The sequence below is a fragment of the Alternaria ventricosa genome, assembly GCF_023758065.1.
Source record: "Alternaria ventricosa strain BMP 2768 chromosome Unknown scaffold_10, whole genome shotgun sequence".
NCBI classification, from domain to species: domain Eukaryota; kingdom Fungi; phylum Ascomycota; class Dothideomycetes; order Pleosporales; family Pleosporaceae; genus Alternaria; species Alternaria ventricosa.
The window spans coordinates 472,172-493,425 of NW_026055690.1; the positions used below are offsets into that span (position 1 = coordinate 472,172).

General features: G+C 52.5%; 5 protein-coding genes across 5 annotated transcripts; 4 read left to right on the forward strand and 1 right to left on the reverse strand.

Annotated features, from left to right (window-relative positions):
• Positions 1-65: 65 nt before the first annotated feature.
• J4E93_006250 (uncharacterized protein) lies at positions 66-1,876 on the forward strand (the record flags this gene model as incomplete). The annotated part of the gene is made up of 2 exons (XM_049344167.1): positions 66-518; positions 722-1,876. The coding sequence occupies 2 exons, from the start codon at positions 66-68 to the stop codon at positions 1,874-1,876; spliced, it is 1,608 nt and encodes a 535-aa protein (XP_049198602.1).
• Positions 1,877-4,446: 2,570 nt separating this feature from the next.
• On the forward strand, positions 4,447-5,766 carry J4E93_006251 (uncharacterized protein; the record flags this gene model as incomplete). Its single annotated transcript, XM_049344168.1, has 2 exons — positions 4,447-5,572; positions 5,717-5,766. The coding sequence occupies 2 exons, from the start codon at positions 4,447-4,449 to the stop codon at positions 5,764-5,766; spliced, it is 1,176 nt and encodes a 391-aa protein (XP_049198603.1).
• Positions 5,767-8,789: 3,023 nt separating this feature from the next.
• J4E93_006252 (uncharacterized protein) lies at positions 8,790-10,169 on the forward strand (the record flags this gene model as incomplete). The annotated part of the gene is made up of 1 exon (XM_049344169.1): positions 8,790-10,169. The coding sequence occupies one exon, from the start codon at positions 8,790-8,792 to the stop codon at positions 10,167-10,169; it is 1,380 nt and encodes a 459-aa protein (XP_049198604.1).
• A 1,601-nt stretch (positions 10,170-11,770) lies between these two features.
• Positions 11,771-13,126, reverse strand: J4E93_006253 (uncharacterized protein; the record flags this gene model as incomplete). Its single annotated transcript, XM_049344170.1, has 1 exon — positions 11,771-13,126. The coding sequence occupies one exon, from the start codon at positions 13,124-13,126 to the stop codon at positions 11,771-11,773; it is 1,356 nt and encodes a 451-aa protein (XP_049198605.1).
• Positions 13,127-14,122: 996 nt separating this feature from the next.
• On the forward strand, positions 14,123-15,049 carry J4E93_006254 (uncharacterized protein; the record flags this gene model as incomplete). Its single annotated transcript, XM_049344171.1, has 1 exon — positions 14,123-15,049. The coding sequence occupies one exon, from the start codon at positions 14,123-14,125 to the stop codon at positions 15,047-15,049; it is 927 nt and encodes a 308-aa protein (XP_049198606.1).
• Between the last annotated feature and the right edge of the window lie 6,205 nt (positions 15,050-21,254).

Here is a 21,254-nt window from a genome sequence, read left to right on the forward strand (position 1 = left end):
TACCAGTGCCAGCACCAGGTAGCTTCCGGCTCCACGCGCAGCAGCAGCAACCGTCGCTCGGTGCCATGCCCAAGAAGCACGCACCCTCGTATACAACAGCAAAACCGTCCTACGTTCACCCCTCGCTGCAGAGTTCACGCTCCCCCGCATCCTCATCCTCGGCGTCTGAACCCCAAACCGTCAATCAGCGCATCCAGCAGCTGCGTCGCGAACAAGCTCCGAGAGCAACGCCCGAACAGCGCGATGAGCTCACTTCGGTAGTAAGCAGTCGTACCGTCCCGCCAGAACTGCGGCGCATCCTGCACATACCCGAAGTTAATGCTCCCAAACCAAAGGCGAACACAAGGACGCGGAGGGTCATGGGTGGCGTGAGACCCCCACCAGGCCCCGCGGCACCTACAAGCTGGTTGCAGGCGAGTCGGCATGCGCCAGCATATATGAGGAAGAAGAAGGCTGAGTCGGAAAAGGGCGCCGTGAGGTTTGCCACGCTGGCCAGAGTCACAAACGAGGAATTAAAGGTATGATGCTCCCCAGAGCGTCACCCCGGTCAAAGGGAAATCTGGACATACCCGGGAGCCTACATCAACGTTGGATCGTCTACTTAGCATGCTTTCATCTTGCTGAAGGCACCCGGATGTCCAATTGTTCTCTTGACCGAGGTGGCGTGGCTAGTATATCTGGTCTTCCAGGCTTAACGAATCAGGCTTCTTACTCATAACAGCGCCTACCACCGCCGCGAAGCCTCGTCCACCAATGTCTCCGGACGTTTGCGCAACACTGGGAGGAGCTCTCCGAGTACGAACAACACTACATTCCATCGCTACCAATATCGCTGAAAGAAGCGCTACTGAGCTATCTCACACTATACGGGCAGAAGGGTTTGGACTTCAAGTCGCTCAAGATTCTGTTCCAGGATGAAGAGGGGACTGGCACAGCTGGTTGGGACGAAGTCCAATTCCTCGACCTCAGCGGACTGTTGAGCGAACACTTCAAGATTACCGATCTTGGAAAATGCGTCAAGCGTCCCAGTGCCAGTTCCATAACAACAGATCTCGCTTCGCTCCGCGTAACGGACGATGTCGCCGACTCGTGGGAAGAGGAAATACAAGAGAGTCCAGCTGCACCCTTGGTACCAGCAATGAAGCTCCAAACCCCATACTTCAGCAACCTGAGCCGACTTTCCCTTGCGAAACCTGGACAATGGGCTTCATGGCCCGACCTACTTCGTATCTCGCCCAACCTCAACAAGATCACACATCTTTCGCTCGCGCACTGGCCACGGCCCTCGATGACACCCAACGCGAACACCACATCCATGATATCAAAACACACGAGCGTATCACTAGGCGGTTCACACTTCTACTCCGATCTCGACGACGACTGGCACGAAGCTACTAACATCCTCCGCCGCTTCTCAAAAGACACATACTCGCTACAATGGCTCGACCTAGAAGGCTGCAACTGGGTCAAAGCCCTCACGTCGCACCCCGGTCGCACGCCAACAGACATAAACGGAAACACAGAAGAATGGAGCACGCAGAACGGTATTCCAGGCCCAGATTGGAACGATGCGTGGCGGCGCATAACATACATCAACTTCTTCCAAGGTTGGATCCCGAGCGATAACCAGAGTCTGCAGAATATGCCCGCGGGTATCGTGCCCGTGCAATTGCTGCGCTGGCTCAGAGACAACAGGGACAAAGAAGCATGGCGGTTGAATCCAAATGAGACTGGCCATGCGGTCTCGGAATGGGTAAACAGAGAGAAAGTGGCCAGACTGGTTGGAATGGAAATCCAGGGCGTGCGCAAACGAGGAGAAGGATTCTGGTGCCGGATCGATTTCGGATGGGGAGGCTCCGATGAGAAAGCTGTATGAGCGAGGAACTGGACAGATGCTTTGCAGACTAAATCGCTAAGTCCAACGTCGAGACCCGGTGTATGGGAGTTCCAAGGTAACTACCGTGCGACTCGTGCTGGACATGCCCCATACCATTAGTCCGAAGCAGAAATCAGTGGAACAATTCAACACTTTGATTCTCCTGAACCCCTTTTACCCATGATCGATGTGTTTGTTGAGAAACTACTGTACGATACTTCTCGTATCCCCAAGATGAGGCTAATGAAAACCGCATATCCACTTTTTGTACTACCCAACTCGCTAACGCAGGTACGTTAGGTAGGGATATGGATGGGTACGTGCAGCCGTGTAAGCATAGCGCTACTTGATAAGACTTATTGCTTGGTGAGATCATAACTGATAATCGTGATCTTGGAGTGAGCGATACGAAGACTGGAGCTGGGGAGTGCTGATAAAGATAGCTCTACACAGCCAGTGATGCTATTCATAGGCAGCGGAGTAGGCGGTGGATCATTGTACCGATACGAATCTGAACGTGGATACTAATCTTCGCATTCTATGCGAAGCCTTAAGATCGCCCAGCTATATGTGAAGTCGAGCTATTTGTAGCAAGACAAAAACACCGTTCATCAACATTACCAGTCTGGACCTTGACGTCCCGAAGCACAAGACATTCTAGTTTCAGGCACGGTTAGCCCCAGACGTTGTGTTTTGCTTCTCCCGCCTCAGAAACCGTCAGCCCTGCACGGCATCAACGGCAGTGGTGCGCGCGGCTGTTTGCTTTTCCAACCTGAGCGCGGGTGTGCCTAGCCGAGAAACGGGTGCGTTTCGGTTGAAGGTTGTTCCCGGCGGCGGGTATCTGAAACTATGACACGTGAGACTGTAACGTTTTGCGCTGACAAGAGTTGGAGGTCAAGAAGCTGACGCGTACGGATAGCGAGTGACCGAAGATGAATTTGGGGTGTGAAGAGTAATCGCGGGGTTAGTGTAGAAGACTAAGGGTCGGAGGTTTAGTGGGCATTGACAGTGTTGCAAAGCAACATACTTTGCGTTGTTACTTTTGCGCAGCCGTTATTCCAGGGATCCCGTTGGATCGCCATCGAGTACTGTCGTCATGCCTTGGTGCAAGACTCTACGATCGAGAGTGAATCGTAAAGCCGTCGGACCGTTCTTCATGAGATGGAGACATGTTAGTTTGTAAGATAGACGATGGCAAGCTATCCGTATAGTGTAGATGGTGCAGGGTACTGTCAGATCAGCATGCTATTCGTGGGGCTGTCTATTCCTGGAGATCTTGCAGCAGACTCGTATACGCAGCGGTCTTGTCGCTCAATATGAAACATAGCCGCGTCTTGTAGGATGGCAGCTGCCCTTCTCACTCTGCGCGTGGTCGCAAGTCGGAGGAATTGCAATACTCGGATCAATGGCGGGGCATTGCCAGTATACCAAGCCGCGTGGGCGGGGAGGGCGGATCCGAGATAGAGTGTCGATGACGTTGCGATGGATGAGGAAGCTGCGGCTTCATCGTCGCGATAAGAGGCAGTTCGAGACTTCGACCAGTAAGCGTGGCAAGCGCAGAAGCGTGCTGTAGTCGATGAGCTTAGGCAGATAGGTCCCAGAGCAACCGGGAGTTCAGTGCTGCAGCTGCAGCTGTCTGGAAGGCGGCCAGCCAACGATGTTGGAGCGGCAGCAGCTGGACACGATGACGCGGGAGGGCTACGCTCTAAGAGGTAGGACGCGGCGTTTCACCTAGCTCCTTCCGAGCCTGGAGCCAACGCGCGTCAACGCGACAATGAATCGAAGACGGGCCAGAGCAAGCGTTGGGGGAGTGATGGGTGTAACCATCGTAGTGCCACCATGGCAATCTAGAAGGCGATGCATTCTCAGATAGTCTGAAAGAGGCGTTCATCGCCGTTGCCATGCATTCGCGTCGTCGCAGCCAAGGTGGGCGTGGGGACTCGAGGCTGACGAGGAGCGAAGAGGTATACCTGTCATTCCCAGGCTCTCCACCCGGCATGCACGAGAGGCGTGGGAAGTGCGTGAGAGATCGTCCCAGCGTCGTAATTCAACCAGGGTTATCACAGCAAGCGACTCGGTGCGCCAACTGATTCGGAACAAGCTTTGCCGCCATGTTGAGTCGGCCATGGAACATTCGCCGGCGACAGGCACGCTAGCCACTTAGCGCGCCTGCGAACGTGAAACTCGCAGACCCCCTGCTTGGCTTTGGCCCTTTCGAGGTTCTTTCAAAAAGCCCGTGGTATCGCCGCCGCCGCCCATGCACTCAGTAGCCTCGACGTCTTTCACCGTTCTCCATGTCGTTCGTTCCTCCCTCGTGTCCGTGAATTGCGCGTTCCACCTCTCATTTCCTTCTCACGACCGCAACCACTAGCCCCTTCACCCGCGAGGTCAAGACTGCCCGAAGCAGCGAGCCGGCTTTCCCTCTGTACCCCCAAACCCAGCCAGGGCGTCTGCTTTGATAGTATATCTTCCCACCTAGGCCCTATCGAGTTCCACCTGTGCCCGCCGTTTCCACCACCGAGGACGCCCCTCCTCATTATTCGCCTGGCTCTTCAACCGCGCCCGCCACCATGCTTACCTTCAAGAAGGCCCTCGTGCTTTCCCTGGCCTGTCTAACGCTATTCTTCATCTTCAAGTCGCAGCACCACGGTAGCACAACCCCCAACTTCCGCAATGCAAAGGAAATGCCCCGACCCACCGCTTGGGTGAACCCGGCAGACAGAGAACGCACAAAGGCCAAGGAGCAGCAGTCGAAAGAGGCGCAAAAGGCAACCGAAAAGGCAGACAAGACCTTTGACACTCCCGATGCGCCCGCGCCCAAGAAGCCCAAAACCCAGATCAGCATGGACGAGCTGAGAGAGCGCCCGCTCAAGGACCAGCTCGAGTACCAGTTCCCCTACGACGTCGACGCGAAGACTCCCGCATACATCTGGCAGACGTGGAAGTACACACCGGCGCAGGGTCAGTTTGACGAGATGTTCCGCGAGCCAGAGGCCAGCTGGAGCATCCACCACCCGTCCTTCGTTCACGAGGTTATCACCGACGATGTCGCGGTACACCTGATCAGACACCTCTACTCCTCCGTGCCCGAGGTTATCGAAGCCTACAACGCCCTCCCCGTGCCTGTCCTCAAAGCCGACTTCTTCCGCTATCTGATTCTTCTCGCTCGTGGCGGCATCTACTCGGATATTGACACTTCGGCACTGAAGCCTGCGTCGGACTGGATACCCTCTGATGTGCCTGCAAATAGCTACGGAATGGTCATTGGTATTGAGGCTGACCCAGATCGTCCAGACTGGGCTCAGTGGTACTCTCGTCGCGTTCAGTTCTGCCAGTGGACCATCCAGTCGAAACCCGGCCACCCTGTCCTTGTAGATGTTGTCGCAAACATCACACAGGAGACACTCGACCGCAAGCGCGCCGGTAAACTCAGCAAGGACTACAAGGGCATAATTGAGTTCACTGGGCCCGCCGTCTGGACCGACACCATCTTCAACTACTTCAACAACCCCGACTACTTTGACATGAGCACGAGCAAGGGCAACATTACATGGGAAAACTTCACTGGCATGAAGGCGCCCAAGAAGGTTGGCGACGTCATTGTGCTGCCTATCACCAGTTTCAGCCCCGGCATTAAGACCATGGGCGCTGGCGAGGATGACGACCCAATGGCTTTTGTCAAGCACAATTTCGAAGGTACGTGATAATCTTTTCTTATCGCCCCTTGTGAGTGCCGTGCTACGCTGCACGGTACCACGCGGAACGATACGTCGGGCCGCAAGCATCCTTCCATTACACCCGTTTCGAGTCCCTGGTTCCCTCAATACTAACTAGTAACAGGCACCTGGAAACCCGAAAGCGAGCGTCACATTGGCGAGACCTTCAGCTGAACGAATCACCAACGCGAATCGCCTGTACCGATCTCTCCCACTACACAATCGTATACGCATATAGTGCATATTATACCGGGTCGGGAAAGGAATGGACGGCAGAAGGCGACGCGACAGGCCGGATGATACCGTGTCGGGTCGCGCACGAGGCACCACATCCTCGGAGGTTTACAAGCCACCGGCTTGCGTACACTCTCTGCAGCGAGCTGCAGCTGGGGCGTCGGTATCGCAACCTATCTGCCACCTCGATGTTGGCAAGGAAAGTGGCGAGAACATGGGCATGGAAAACTTGTTGGGTAGGGCCAACACTTCAATATCGGCTTCAAGCGCTGAAGTACGAAAAGTTTCTGTTTTGACGTTTCACCGGCTGCATTACTACTCGGCGTGCGACAGCGTTTCTTCCTCTTTATTAAGCGAGAGGCGTTCAGAGGGGACCATTTCAGCAGCACTACCTATTATACATATTGCAATACGAACTAAGATCAAGTACCCTTTCAAATCATCCATGCATTAATTCGTCATATCGTAGCGTCTATCGGGCGCTTTCCACTATCGTACACATATCACCAAGAAAAAACAAGACATAGGAAAACATCCACGGGGTATCACTTCCAAACCAGCAACATCCACACCCATCACCGCCCTTGAGCATCACCGTCTCTCACTCCCAAGCAACCCTCCGACTTTCCCTATCATACTCAGTACACTCCCACCCAATGTCGGCCTCCTCTCCACCTCCTTCTCTTTGGCATACCTCCTCTTATACTCCCTCTCCGTCTCCGGATCCAGCTCCCCATAATGCTGATCATGATGTCTATGATGCTCGTCCTCGTACTTGTCCTCTCCGTCCGCATACGCATGCGCGTTGTGTGCGTGCGTGCTGTGGTGCGAGTAGTGGCTTTGCTGCGATGAGGAGCGCGCGTAGATGGGTGGTGCTTGCGGCGCGTAGGTGACGGGTGGTGGGTATGAGGCGTGGGCTAATTGAGAGGGATGCTGGTATTGGTAGGAGTGTGGGTCTGGTTGGCGGATTGGAATTGCTTGGGAGGGCGTGGGTTGGAGGTGCGTGGGGCGTTGGCTGTTGTAGGAGGAGGAGGAGGAGGTGCGGCGGTGGGTTGGCATGTGTGGTTGTGGCATTGCTGCGCCGCTGTTGTAAGGCGATGTTGGGGAGGAGGAGTAGATGGGTTGTTGTTCGGGGATCGGTGGGAAGTAGTTTGTTGGTTGCGGTGGTTGAGGTGCTCCCGGTGTGGTGGGATAGGGTGGTTGTTGCTGTGCGTATTGCGCATGGAGTTGGTATCCCGATCTGGCAGAGTCGTAGGACGACATCGTGGTGTTTTGTGGATGGTAGACGGGCTGATAGGGCGACCGTTTCATGCACCGTCTGCTCTCGTTTATATCTCTGGCTCTCTTATCCGTGATGTGCTGGAAGTAGCCTCGCGGCAAGTGCCCTGTTTCAGGGTTGGTGATCGGCGATGCTGGATGGCGTATGCGGCTGGCTATGTCCCGTCTATCACAGGATTCGGGGTGATAGCGGGTAAGTTGGTTGTTTGAAAGAAGTTGGTCGCGGCTCGAATATGTCGTGTTAACAAACCCAATTTATGTCAACATACTCCAGCGATTGATCGCCTGGCTTGGCTCTATTATACTTCCATCATGCGTCTCCATCGGTCCTCTTCTCACCCCGATTTTATGTGCACCTGCACGTGCTAAGTCGTTCCCGGTGAACTAATGTGTTCCGATGATGCTCCCCACCAATTAGTGCTCACCAAAGATCGCTTCCGACTGCCAAGGCATACTCGTGATGTGCAATCGATGGCGAAAACATGAGGGGCTACGTGCGCCGCATGCTATGATGTCAGTGTCTTGGCCGAAAGTTCACCGGCGGGTTGGGATTAACGTTGGGGTGCCTGGCGTTAGTGATTCAAGATGGTGTGCAGCGAAGAGATGTTGTTGGTGGAGAAGAAAGAGGGTTGCCGATCATATCGAAGCTTGGGATTGTGACATAAGCTTGGCACAGCGCCAGCGCCAGCGGCCGAGGAGGCCATCGCGCATTATCGCATCATCTATCGTCTTTCTTCATGATACGCACGAGTTACAAAACATAGACGATTCTCGAATGGGGGTATGATGCAGCATTTCGTGCGAGAAAAGGCCCACAAGTTAACGCGGTCTTTTGCGCGATCATGATGATGCGGGCAGGCGCGTACCACACATACTGTATTACGCTGTTCTTCTTGCGAAGATAGATCGTGAGGTCCGAGTGACTTGCCAAGGCGCAGCGTACGTAAACTGTTTTCGCGGAGTGAGTCTCTTTATACGTAAGTCATCACAGCTACGCCACAACCTTATCTCGAATATATCATCGTTGCAATGTAGCCACAATCTAGTGCGCATCCTTACAACTCTGAGGCTGTGCTGTTGCGATATGTCTTCTGAGCGTGCATCGCCACAGGCAACGACTCGATTAGGTAGCGTTGGGCAGTGGCCGCCTTACCCACCGTACCAACCACGCGGCAGAAGGTGTTCGCATTCGCGCCACTAAACCCGATGGCTGACAACGCCAAGGAGCATTCTTCGTCATGAGCCAAACTAATTCTTGACCCTACCCCACCACTGGCAGGGCTGAGCTATACGACTCAGCCACGGTAACCTTTGGTGCAAACCGTTCATTAGCAGGCAGTCGGTATTTTCCCCTCTTCCCTCCATACCACTTGCCCTATTATCTGGGTCGCACATCGGTCTTACCTACTTCTAGAGCTTATTCCTGTATTACCCTGCCTAAATTACAGCTGGACATGTCCTACAACTACAACCAACCAGGCGGTTATCAGCAGCCGTATCCGGGCCGTAAGTTGAGGCCCTCTCTTCACAGCCCGGCGATCATTGCATCCTTCATGGCTTGCAATACTTGGCACTGGAACCTGATCTTGTACTAATATCTTACAGAAGCCCCGCCGCCACAAGGCTACGGTCAGCATCAACAGTATCAACAACCTCCACAGCAAGGCTATCAACAACCGCCACCAATGCAGAACCAACAGTACGGAGGTTACCCACCTCAACAAGGCTACGGCCAGCAACCACCGCAAGGTCAATATGGTGCGCCGCCGCCGAATCAGTATGGCGGCCCGCCTCAGGGCCAGTATGGAGCTCCTCCCCCGCAACAGGGCTATGGCGCACCTGGACAATACCAACAACAGCCACCTCCGGGTCAGTATGGACAGCAACCACCTCCAGGACAGTATGGCGCACCACCTCCAGGACAATACGGCCAACAACCACCCCAAGGACAGTATCAACCACCACCCGGTCCTCCGCCAGGCCAGTTTGGGCAGCAACCACCCCCAGGCCAATACGGTGCGCCCCCACCACAGGGTCAATTCGGCGCTCCACCTCCCCAAGGCCAGTTCGGAGCGCCAGGGGGTTTCGGTGGGCCACCAACTCAGGCTTCCCTCGGCTACGGTCCCATGCAGGTAGCCAACATCGACGTCAGCAAAGATGTTGAAGCTATCCGTAAAGCAATGAAGGGATTCGGAACCGATGAGAAGGCGCTCATCGCGATATTGGCGAAGCGGGACCCTATTCAGATTGGTACCATTCGGGCGCAATACGACCAGCGCCTGATGCGAAACATGGTCCAGGATCTCGAAAAAGAGACCAGTGGCTATTTCGCGAAAGGACTTGTCGAAATCGCACGCGGCCCTCTGGTGTCCGACTGCTACAACCTCATGGAAGCAATGAAGGGCATGGGTACAAAGGAGGTCATCTTGGACGACATCCTTATCGGCCGAAGCAACGCCGACATCAACGCCATCAAGCAGAAGTACCAAGAACTCTTCCAACGGCCACTACAGAAAGACCTCCAAGGCGATCTCAGTGCCGGAACTGAACAGATGTACGATATGATCATCTCGGCTCGTCGCGCAGAAGACTCATACCCAGTCAACCCACAAGAAATCGAGCAGGCTGTCACCGATCTCCAAGCCGGCATGGGTGGCTTTGCTAGCAAGAACGTTCCTCAAGTTTGCCAGATCCTCACCAGCAAAAACGACGCGCAGCTCAAAGCCATGGCGAACTCTTACCAACAGCGCTTCCACAAGTCCCTCGACAGTGTCATCAAGTCTGCTTTCTCAGGCCACATGGAGGACGCACTTCGTCTGCTTATCCACCGTGCCACCAACCGACCCGAGGCCGAAGCCGTCCGTCTAGAAGAATCGATGGCTGGTCTAGGTACCAAGGACGAGATTCTCGTACAACGCGTCGTCCGCTGCCACTGGGACAGGAACTTTATGAACGCCGTTAGCAACGCGTACAAGCAGGTTTACAAGAAGGACTTGGTTAAGAGGATAGAAGGAGAGACGCGCGGCGATTACGAGAAGCTCATGGTTGCTTGTGTGAAGCCTTGAGATGTTACAGATATACGTAGGAGCGTTGGGTCTGGTTATGTGATATCCTTTTTCTCTTTCTTATTGCTTGGGCGAGGTGAAGGGTGCTGCATGTGTGGTCACACATGCGCTTTTCCTCTACTGGATTTGAGAATGTCGAGAGATGAATAGATCTATTTTCTAATGCACACATTGAGCCCAGTATTCACCGATGACCTTCCGAGACAAAAACTTTCCACTGCTATCACTTCAATGCATCGCCAAATGATGTGAAACTTTGCCGCGCTCAGCCGGATTGAAACACAAAAGATTTCCGACACAGCCTGGCCTCGGCCTCCTCAGGGGAGTTCGGCGTCTCTCTCTTTCGCGTCAGTCTCCTGAGTTCTTCCCATCGTCCTGCCTTTCTCCTTCTTCCTGCTTTTCGCCCTCCTTCACGTTCCTTTTATCGTGAGTCGTAAGTGTCTTGACACATCCGTCGTGCTGGCATGACTCTTTCTTTGGTAAAATCTGACACTGATTCTGGCTGTAGCTGCAAGCATCTTGTTCTTTTCCTTTACAATTGACGGTGAGGTTATCGTGGTTTTCTGGAAAGACTGCCATAGTAGCGCAAGTCGTATTCGAGTTTGACGCGGCTGGCTTTCTCGATGTGATACCTGGATTCTCGGCGAGGGAGTGTGTATCGCTGTCCCTGAAACTGCGGATGTTGCAGTTGGTGATGCCTGCTGTGTATTATCGATCGAATCGATGATATGTTGGGATTCCTGAGAGTATGTGTTTGGTGTAGAAAGACAAGCATGTTAGTATTCCAGCATTTATACACCCGAGATAGTGAGTGCGCCACATGTTGGAGGAGTCTTGTCAGTGTAAGATAGTCACCTTAAGCCATGTGTGAAGTACATAAGCTCTCATACGGACTCATGCATTCAATAGTCTGGGCGTTTGCATCGATTCATACGTTGGTGAGGATATCTCACCCACGGGGCGACCAGAGCTTTATCCAAGAAAAATTGAGACACAAACTCTCGATGTTCCTTCCAACTTCGTGTCCTCCGAAAGCTGCGCACTCATACCCACATCAACAAGGCGTTGCACATGGCTTTCACTTTTCCTGATCTCCACATTCTTCTGTGTATTGTCGATCCTTCCTCTTCTCCTCCGCTATACGAGCGGCTTCGTACATACCCCATGACCAACCGCACATTGAGCATTTACTGGCGCCGGCAACGAGCCAGACGCCCGCGTTCATACCGCAGGGGCAGATGTATAGACCTGGATTCGGGGGCATCTTCGGGGAATGTAGCGTGGCTGAGGTAATGTAGTGCGTGTGGATATATTGGGGTAGATGCGTTGTAGGTATTTGGGGGTTTGGTGGGCTGCAAGAGTTGAGTGTGAACAATTTCGGTAATATGTGCTGTCTTCGAGATAATCAGAGTTATGTTATACGCGCCTCTAGATTGGGAAAAAAGAGACCTCCAAATTGGTGCCGTTTATCTTTGTTGCTTGCTACGTGTTAGTTGCCAGCAAGTGCGGACTGCACGCTGTCTTGCTCACATTCACAGTCCATGTTGTCACGAATGATCGAAGAGGTTACGCAGCACCAATGATTGCGATAGCTGTATCTTCTATCTGTAATAGGGCGGTGGTTGTTCCGCTACAGGCTCACTATCCCGAAGCATTTCCTCCAATATGAAGCTCTCATCCGAGCCGCTTACTGGCGGCATCTCATCCGGCGGCCCAAGATGCCCACCAGGCCTTGTCATCGGCTCGATGACCACGTTATCGACATCAATCTCATGCTCCGACTCTTTGCCCGCGCATTCGAGCAAAAGGTCATACTTGACGTCATAGTGAAGTGCGACACCGTATGTTTTGAATGTGGGAGGCACAATCTTGTTGATCTCAAAACCCTCCAAGATGGTATCCAAAGTGAGTTCTATTCCAGGTTTACTGTATCGCTGATTGAAGAGGTCGAACTTTTCGACGCTCTCTTTCCGTATCTCTCCATTTGGGGCAGATGCTAGCGGGACTCGGAAGTTGATGTGTGTGATTGCTTGCGCGCGGATGCCACGAAGATACACGGGTGCTGGCTGTGTATCGCCGTCGCTTAGCGTTGCTTGCAGTGATAGCTTGATCGTGCTGGCAGCACCAACGCGATACTCTGGGGGTGCACTGAGTACTAACAGCGACGTCGAAGATATCTCCTCTTCCTTAGTACCGCCTCGTAAGCCCGACTTGAGCCGTCGCAACGAGTTACGCCGCTCCTTAGATGGATCTGGAGTTGATGGTCTCGATCTACGCTCAAAACGTATTGGTGGTGCTGGTACAAGAGCAGCTGTAGGCGAAAGACCTTGCTCCGGAACGGACGGGCTAAAGCGGAGTTGCTGCACAACAACAGGACTAAGTGTGAATGAAGCTTGCTCCGTGACGAACTGCGCTCTCAGAAAGTATTCGTTACATATCGTGCTCTCGTTCCACCATAGCGACGGTGGAAGAGGATGACCACCCTCGTGCTCAAACAGAGCATCTGGCCTGAATGGCGCATCCTTTTGCAGCTTCGTAGCATTTGGTACTGCTTCTGGAAATCGAAATTCGAAGGGGTACTCTACTCGCGATGGGGGACAGGTCGCGCTGGGCGTTGCCCTCTTCGATAATGTTTGCTCTTGACAGAAGAGCTCGAATTCAGAGACATGCTGGTTTGCAGGATTGCGCTCGCTCGCGATGCGACATGTCGTTTTGCCAATAAAGCTTATGGTGACGTATTTGACCTTGGTTTGTGATTTGACGTGGACAACGCCCTTCACCAGGTCGTTATTGGTGTGGATACTTCGACGACTCGATCTCGTGAACGCGATGGAAATGGGCCCATCCGGGGTATTTTGGCGGTCTGGATGATGGTGATCGCTATAGAAATGCGGTTGCGCAATGTAACTGTAGAGGAGACGAGGCTGTGATGCTCGACTCGCTAGCGTGTTTGCCATACAGTCGGGATGGTCAGCTCAATGATAATATTGATGTTGAGGAAGCCAGGACCAACGTATAGTCCCGATGGGACATGTGAGGCTTCTTGGCGGATGCACGCGTCGCGTGGGTGTTTGCTCGAAAGAAGAACGTTACCAAGCATAGTGGTAGGATACCCCGCTTCTGTATTACTCAACCTATATGGCTGACGAAAGCCAATGCGCCTCTCGCCAGGCTGTTCCGGACCATGCCCGGAGTCACCTGATCATCGAGAGCGATGCCCAGGTGGATACTGACTAGCTGCGGCTACATTGTCGGCTTGACAGTGTCCGAGTCTTCTTCCTGACCCGCAGGCATGCGATACCGTCAATTTTCAAACGGCGCCGACTCCTGAAGATCGCAGCTTTGCCAGGAAAGCACAGACAGCGACATTGCGGAATTGATGTTTGAGTGATGGATACGCGCAGATAACGAAAGGGTTGGCGCTGTGCCCAGGTGGTTGATCGAAGCTTGGAGCACCTGCGAGGCCCGATGCGGATAGCATCGCCCCGTCTTTTATCCGCTTGTACCGGCTTGGAACCTCGCAGCTCGACCGAGACCGCAAACAACTCAAGGACTTTGACAGCTATCAACCTGAGAACTTCGAATCACCTAACCAAACTTGTGCTGAGACGGATCTTTATTCACCTCACAACACACCTGGGCAGACGCTATGCATCGTCCACCTCACGACACAGACGCCGCCTGCATGCATCCTCAATGTCAGAGAGCAGATATAGACAAGTCTTCGGCTTTGTGGTTGAATAAAACGGTTATGAGAAAGCTACAAAGAGAGTTAAAAGCGGATCCAGAAGTAGATCTGGCTTCCAAAATCCCCTCTACGTATGCAAGTCGGCTTGCTGATCGAAAGTCCGATGGTTCGTGGGCTGCGTACTACTGTGCTTTAGTTCTAATACGAAATCTAACGCCTTGCAGCTTTTTCTGTGAACGAGCCACCTTCAAAGCCGCCTCGCAAGATGGATGCTTCGCCATTCCCTGACGATATTCGAGATTTTCTTCACGAATATACCTCAGCCACAGTCCTTTTCCCGCTCTCTGAATCCGTCCGAGGCCTTATCGAAAGTGATCATGACGAATCGTCCCTTGCCCGCAGTATCCACAAATTGGTTGAGCAGAGCGAAGTTGTCTGGAAGCCCAAGATTGGCAAACACGAGATTGTTCTCAAGTGCAGCCCTGGTATTGCTCTCAAGATTATATCGAATATGGACAACTTGACCGAATACACAACCCTGCAATACCTCGAGGAACACAAACCCACTATTCCTGCGCCAAGGCCACTCGGTCTTGTACGCCTTGGTAGATTCTTCCTTGTCTTTATGACGCTTGTGCCTGGTACGACACTCGAAGCAGTCTGGCCAAAACTAGACGACTGCCTTAAGCGCTCAGTCCAAGCACAGCTGAACGATATATTCATCGAAGTACGGTCTTTGACCCGTCCCGATAACATGCCACTTGGAGGTGTAGCAGGAGAAGGTTGTCAAGATGCGAGGAGAAATGTTCGCCGCACAACCGACCCTATTTGGACTACAGAAGATCTCGACGACTGGCAATTCTCTAATCCCCATTACGGAAGCCCAATTTACATCAAATTCCTCCGAAGTCTTTGCCCGCCCCTATCACAGAAGCATGTCCTCAGCCACAATGATCTTCGGCCTGAAAATATTATAGTAAAGCTTGAAGGAGGGCAATGTCGCGTGACCGGCATTATTGACTGGGAATACGCCGGCTTCTATCCAGAGTACTACGAGTCTACCAAGGTGACGAATTGTCTAGGCACGAACGAGACTAGTGATTGGTACTTGTTCATTCCTGAATGCGTCTCTCCGCTTCGGAACGCGCAGAAATGGTTGCTAGACGCTCGCTGGGATAATCATATAGCGTAGATTCGCAAACCAAACATATTTCGATTAGGCGCGGGCTCAAGCTTGGAATACCCGCTATGTAGGCCCGATATGGATGACACCGCCCCGTCCTTGATCCGCTTGTGCCGCTCGCCGGCTTGTAATCTCGCGGATGACTACGACTGCAAACAAATGCATACAGTCGCTCAGCTTGCTTGAAGACCGCCTATAAAGCCTGTAAGATTTTGGATCCTAGAAAATGCTGGGCTGCTTACGTTTAGCATGAAGAAGTGCAAGCAGACTCCCTCCATGACCCGCGAACTGCTTCACAACTGCCCTGAGGACTATCTGTGCATCCTAGGTTCTGTGGTAGAATACAGCACCCTGCATTAACTGTTGCAGCCGTAATAGCAGTTACAAGTAAAAAACTGAGGTACTGTCGAAGCATCTTGGGAATTGTTGAGGTGAAGGAAATCTGTTGGTATGGCTTGCGTTGGTAGATATTGGGTGAGGATGCTAAGGTGCCTCTCGGTGGGCTAGAGCTTGAGATATATAGATGGATTACCTCTTTCTTGGCTCAAAACCTCGTGGACATTGTACCTAGGTAGGGCCGACTTTAGATGCAAATGTATTAAGTAAGCGAGGATAGCCTTCTTAGTTTAATATAGCCACGTCATTCAGCTTACAGTATATATACCTAGTAGACGGCTTACCTCGGACTTGGCCTCAGACCGCGATTACACGGGCAGCGAGCAGGATTAATTACTTGGTTGACCCGCTCCAACCTCAACCCCTTATTAACTATGTACAAAAAAACATCCCTTTTATTCACAAGTTGAGCTGTAACTATACTTGACTATCGTTGGTAGCGAGCCAAAAGCTGTCTGTTTAATCGTGAGCACGTCCGAACACGTTGCCCAATAGAGTAAGTGGGGCTGCGCAACCCTGTCCTGATGCTGGTGTAAATAATGTCGCAGCTGTGGACAGAGGTGAAACAACAATCGCTAGCGACTGTATAGCTACGATAACTATGCGAAGTTGGCACTGCAGAATAGCTACAAGTTCTCATGATCACGGTCCGCGGAGGATGACAGGGGGTGCCCTCTCACGCAGCCCCGCAGATCTAGGCTACCACCGAAAAGACGGCCTGAAGCATCCTCGGCGCCCTCCTCGATGACGACGGATTGTCCCGCGAAATTATCAGCCGGCATAACGCTGCTACGAACTAGAGCCGCACGGCAGCCCTGGAGGGCGCAGAGATGGGCTGCAGGGCTCTATTCTGACTACATGTCTCTTGCAGACGACCTCGGGAGGAAAGAATCATGTCTTCTCGCCCATTGAATCACTAGAAGAAGGCAGAAATCGAAGACCGAGCAGTGCGGTATGGCTGTGCAAACATAGTCAAATTCCGGGCGGCGCTCCCTGCGGAATAGGGCCTGCTAGCCATCCTCCGAGCATGCGCGCGCACGTAAGCGCAACACGAGTCCGCCTCTCGTCCTCTCTTTTGCGCAACTGAGCGGAATGGTAAGAGCAAGTCACTCAAGCGTTGATGGGGAGATTTGATTATCATTTTTGTCGACGCCGACTCGTACTCAAGCTTGGATGCACAGGCAAAGATGGCATTCGCGCAGGCTTACGTCCCATAACGCCGCCTTCTAGCACGGGGCGTTCCTGCGTGTCATCCCTGGTCCCAATTCATGGAGTAGATTGCAGTGGCGAACCAGTCGCAGCAGAGAACTCGGCAATCGGGCAGGAGCAATAAGCTTGACTGTGCCACCCACGATGTCTTACCTCCTTATTTCAACGTGCGCTCAACTTGTTGGAATATGCCTTGGGTACCATCTTGTGTTACGGAAGATGATGTCGGGTTCTGTTGCAGACAAAAGCTAACTCCTCAGGCGGCGGATGTGTAAAGTGGGCGCAGCTCATAGTTGACACACGTTCCCCTCAAGGCTTTACCACAGGAGACGATTGATATCAAAATCACCAAAAGTAAGCTCAGATTGAAACGCTATACATAACATGCTGGATTGAGAAGAATGATAACTGCTTGGACTTGCTACGCTTGAATGCACAAGGATATCACCGCTATGCTTGAAGCCATGAACATCGCACTAGACTAGCAAGGTCAGATAAAGAGATGCATGCCGGGTATCTACAACGATGGAATACAGGCGAGACTAGACCATGGGAAGGAATAAATCAAAAGCTGAGCTAAGAATGACACATGAACTCCCGCAAAACCCCTTCAATAACTTCGGAATTACCATCAACCAATTAAGTCTGGTATGGTCAGCTTTGTCATGTGGTATGTCTGACACACACACTCACCATCGTTTGCTTTCCCGCGATCAGCGCACAACCCTCTACTTCTGTTGACTGTCCCAGACACTGCAGCATTGACACCGCCAGTGATTGCTGCAGTATGCACAACCCAGGTCTCTATCAACACTATTCTCCCCATAACATTGGCAACATTGCCATCGGTATATTGGGTTGTGAGGATGTTCGGTGTAGCGACCGCCGTCGCCCGCTGGAAAGCATATGTTGGGGTTGTTTCCTGGAGTGTCTTGATGAACGTCCGACAGCCTAGCCGTACTAGAGTGAGTGGCAGAGGTCGTAGCGTGGTAGTGCGGAGCCGAGGCTGGGGCAGCGGTGCTGTAGCTATAGTACTCTGTTGCGATCGGGCAACGATTGCAGAGGTAGTGATTGCAGTTGGTGCATGCTGAGACGAAATCGTTGTTGTGAGGACCATCTCCGCAATTGCAGCAGAATACAGGCATCTTGTTGTGTGATCGCGATGATTAGAGGAGAATGTGAAACAGGAATGAATCTGGTCGCTAATGATAAAGCGTCTTGTGCGGTTGTAGGAAACTTGAGAATCTTCCGATGCTACGTATTCATGAGGGTAGGAGAGAAGGAGCGGTCTAAATAGCATCTTTACCTGCTATCCTGAGTCCCTCGAAGGACGCTCTGCTATGGCCTCATCTCTTCTGGCTGAGACTGAGCCACTCTCGCCCTTTCGTGCCCTACAATTAGCTTGCTTCTATCCTCCCCTCGTGCCACTCGTAATTTTGCTTGCAGTACTCATTTTGGTGCCTCACGTTCGCCTTAACGCTAGGACAGGTCCTTCGAGAAAGACCCACTGGCTCCACAAGCGTCGGTCAACGTACGTCAGACAGCACGCTCATGACCATGAAGAGAGAGAGAGAGCAGTGAGAGAACGCACCGGCAGCTGTCCATGGTGGCATAAGGGGAGTAACAAGGCAGGCCAGGAAGCCGGTCGGATACCGGAACAAAGGGCGTGACCGAGCAGAATCAAGCGTGGCGGTGCAGTTTTAAGGCAGAAGGCAGACAGAAAAGGCACATTGGGCTCGAGTAAACTTGCTAGAAACGTTGTTCCAGCCTCGTGCCCTCAGTCCTCGGGCGTCTCTGGGCGCCAAGGGGGTCCCTCTTCCTGCCTTGCGCTAACGCCGTACTGCAAGCCACTCCGAGAAAAAGCAAGAACAAAAGAATGCTGGATGTTGTCATTAGGCAGAAGTAAGGTAAAAATGATGAAACTTGCCCAATCATGCGCGTTTCTCAAGCAGCAATTCTATGATTCGCCGTCGCAGTGAATTTCTCGTATGCGAGGCCTGTAAATCTCTCGCTGGGGGTGTCGTGCTTCATGCTGAAACAAATGTACCTGCGTCTTTTCCTGCAATCAAGTCTGGGATGGGGAGCCGAATCTGGTATGCGTGCTGCAGTTCGCGCTTTTGCTCACCACTCGGTTCCCATTTCGAGCGATGGAGGCGCATCGCTTCAACGTTATTGCAGGAAGATGCATGCGGCCATGACAGGAAAATGACAAGGTTATTATGAGAGTGAAGCAAGTAATGATGAAGAGAATTCTATTGAGTAACGAAGTGTAAATCCAAATAAACTCCAAAACCAAGATCCGTAAAACGAATGTGCGGGGTGGTATGCGTCATGCTCGTGGCAGACCACATGATGTTGTTGCAAGAACGAACAGCGCCGTGTGAGCAATGCTTTGCCGAAACGCTCCAAAAGTCCAAAAGATCTACAAAAGTGGTATAGTGATTGAGAAGCACAAAAAGCAGACAGTAGCGAGAGATCCCAAGAAATGACGCAAAGAAAGAGTATCCAGGAGAAGAGAGTGTTGCACAGATTCGAGCAGGAGCGACAGTAGAAGTACCTCTTCGTGATAACGTTGTCGTGAATGGTTGTCGACGTAGACGGTAGAGGAGGACGAGGGTGTGCGAGTGCAAGGGGACGTTTAGCAGGTTTCTTCGACTCTGCACGCGCCGCACTTCGGATGGGAACAGTTCACACAGACGCTCTGCCAGTCACTGATAGGTCCATCGTAGCATTCCGAGCAGAACCATACTATATTTCCATCTGTAGCAGCGGGCCCGTGGTTGTACTGCATGTTGAGATCGGGGATGCTGTTGGGAGCCGACATATGATCTCCGCCGAAGAGGGCACCGATGGGAAGCGTGACGACACCGGTGTGCAGCACGGAAGCAACACCGGTGCTGTCCATGGAAGATGAAGTGGATTCGTGCCGGGCGGTTGTTGATTGTTGACAATGACCAAAGGTCAACGGGTCATGAAGATCATGCCTGTGAATATGGCTGCCTGAGAGAGAGTTGTCGGCCATGTTGTTCAGATGGTGATGATGTATTCAAAAGAAGTGATATTGCTAGTGAGGTATAAAACTGTAGTGATTGAGAGCTTGAGTGGGTTGTGATTTGAGGCGTTAAGAAGGCGTTGATCTGTCTTTAAACAGATGCGAGACCAAAGCTATGCTGCTGCTTCGCCATATTCCTCCGGAGGCGCTGCGCACCGCACTGATGGTCTTTTGAGACACCAGAATTTGCTCGAGCACAGATAGGGTGGCGGCCGAGGTGAGGCATACAGGCCTCAAGGGATACAATGAAGCAACACCAGTCGTGAGGTGGGGGATGATGAAGGACCTCCCGGGATGTATAATGCATCAGCCACTCTAAATGACGATGCTCCATGAGCAACTTCGCTCGTGATGTAGTTTACATTGACATGAGAGTCCTCGGGCATGAAGAGAGTGTTCTTCATGACGTTATTGGCAGTCAATGTGTGGCCTAGGTTTGTGTGATGAATAACGTCGGGGCGTGACAATTAGGTTCAGCCCCAGGAACGTATCGATAGGCCACCAAAGGTAGAGTGGGAGGCATGTTGGCATGGTCGAGAACGTATAGGGCGACGTGCTCCACCGTCCGGTATCCAGGTAGATGGGCCCAACGGCGCCAGTCGATGTAGGGCAGCAGCGGCCGGAGTTGTTACATTGCATCATTTACCTGGTATGCCTCTCCAATTATGGTAGGGCTGAGATGGCGCGAGCTTGTGGAACAAGATCTGGAACTTGGTGTGTTTCTTTGATCATGAGCAGGTGAACGACTGTGAGTCCGACCAAATGCTTGCTTGGGGTATCTTTCACTGGTGCACAATTACCGGATGAGCACATGCGGGAGCTGGAGACCGAGGAGTTGACCAGCCAAAGAACTGACCATCAACACTTGTCTCTTCTAACCCACACTAGCGCCACCTGTTCTATCCAAAGCGATTGCGGGGACTAATGGCATGGCATCGACGCCGGCAAGGGGAGATCAAACTCCTACCCACCCGCACAGGCCAGGAGGCGTTGAATATTGCCCTGACCAAGTGCATTGGGCGAATCGTCAAACAGGCACTTGTGACCAGCACGTGTGGTAACAATGACGAATGTTGGTTGGTGCTCAATCCCAAGGAATCCGACAGGTAGCGTAGTCGTGATGTTGATAGGCCACATACAGCTCTGCCTGGATTGAGAGGGCCGCGATCGGACAATCTTGGCCAGTGCTGGGATGCTCATTCGTGCAGCAAAGGTGTTTTGTCAGGAAGCCACTGTATGCCTCAGACATAGTAGGCGCAGCGGATGCTACATGAAGATGTCACCTCTGTCGCTCGACTAGGCAGGCGATTCCCGGAACTAGGGGCAAATACAGCTGTGTAGAGTTGGGCTTCCTCTGTGCCACTTGCAAGCCGTCGTCGGGAGGTTGGGAAGGCCATACCAAACGAAGGCGTTCATGCACATTCGTAGAGACCATTATCGACTAAGCTAGTCGTATATGTGATCTATTTCTGCCGGTGTGGATGTGGCTGCCGGAGCCAGTGCCCATGTTCTTCAGGCCTAGCATGCGGCCTGGCCTGTTCAGCAGTCAACGACCAA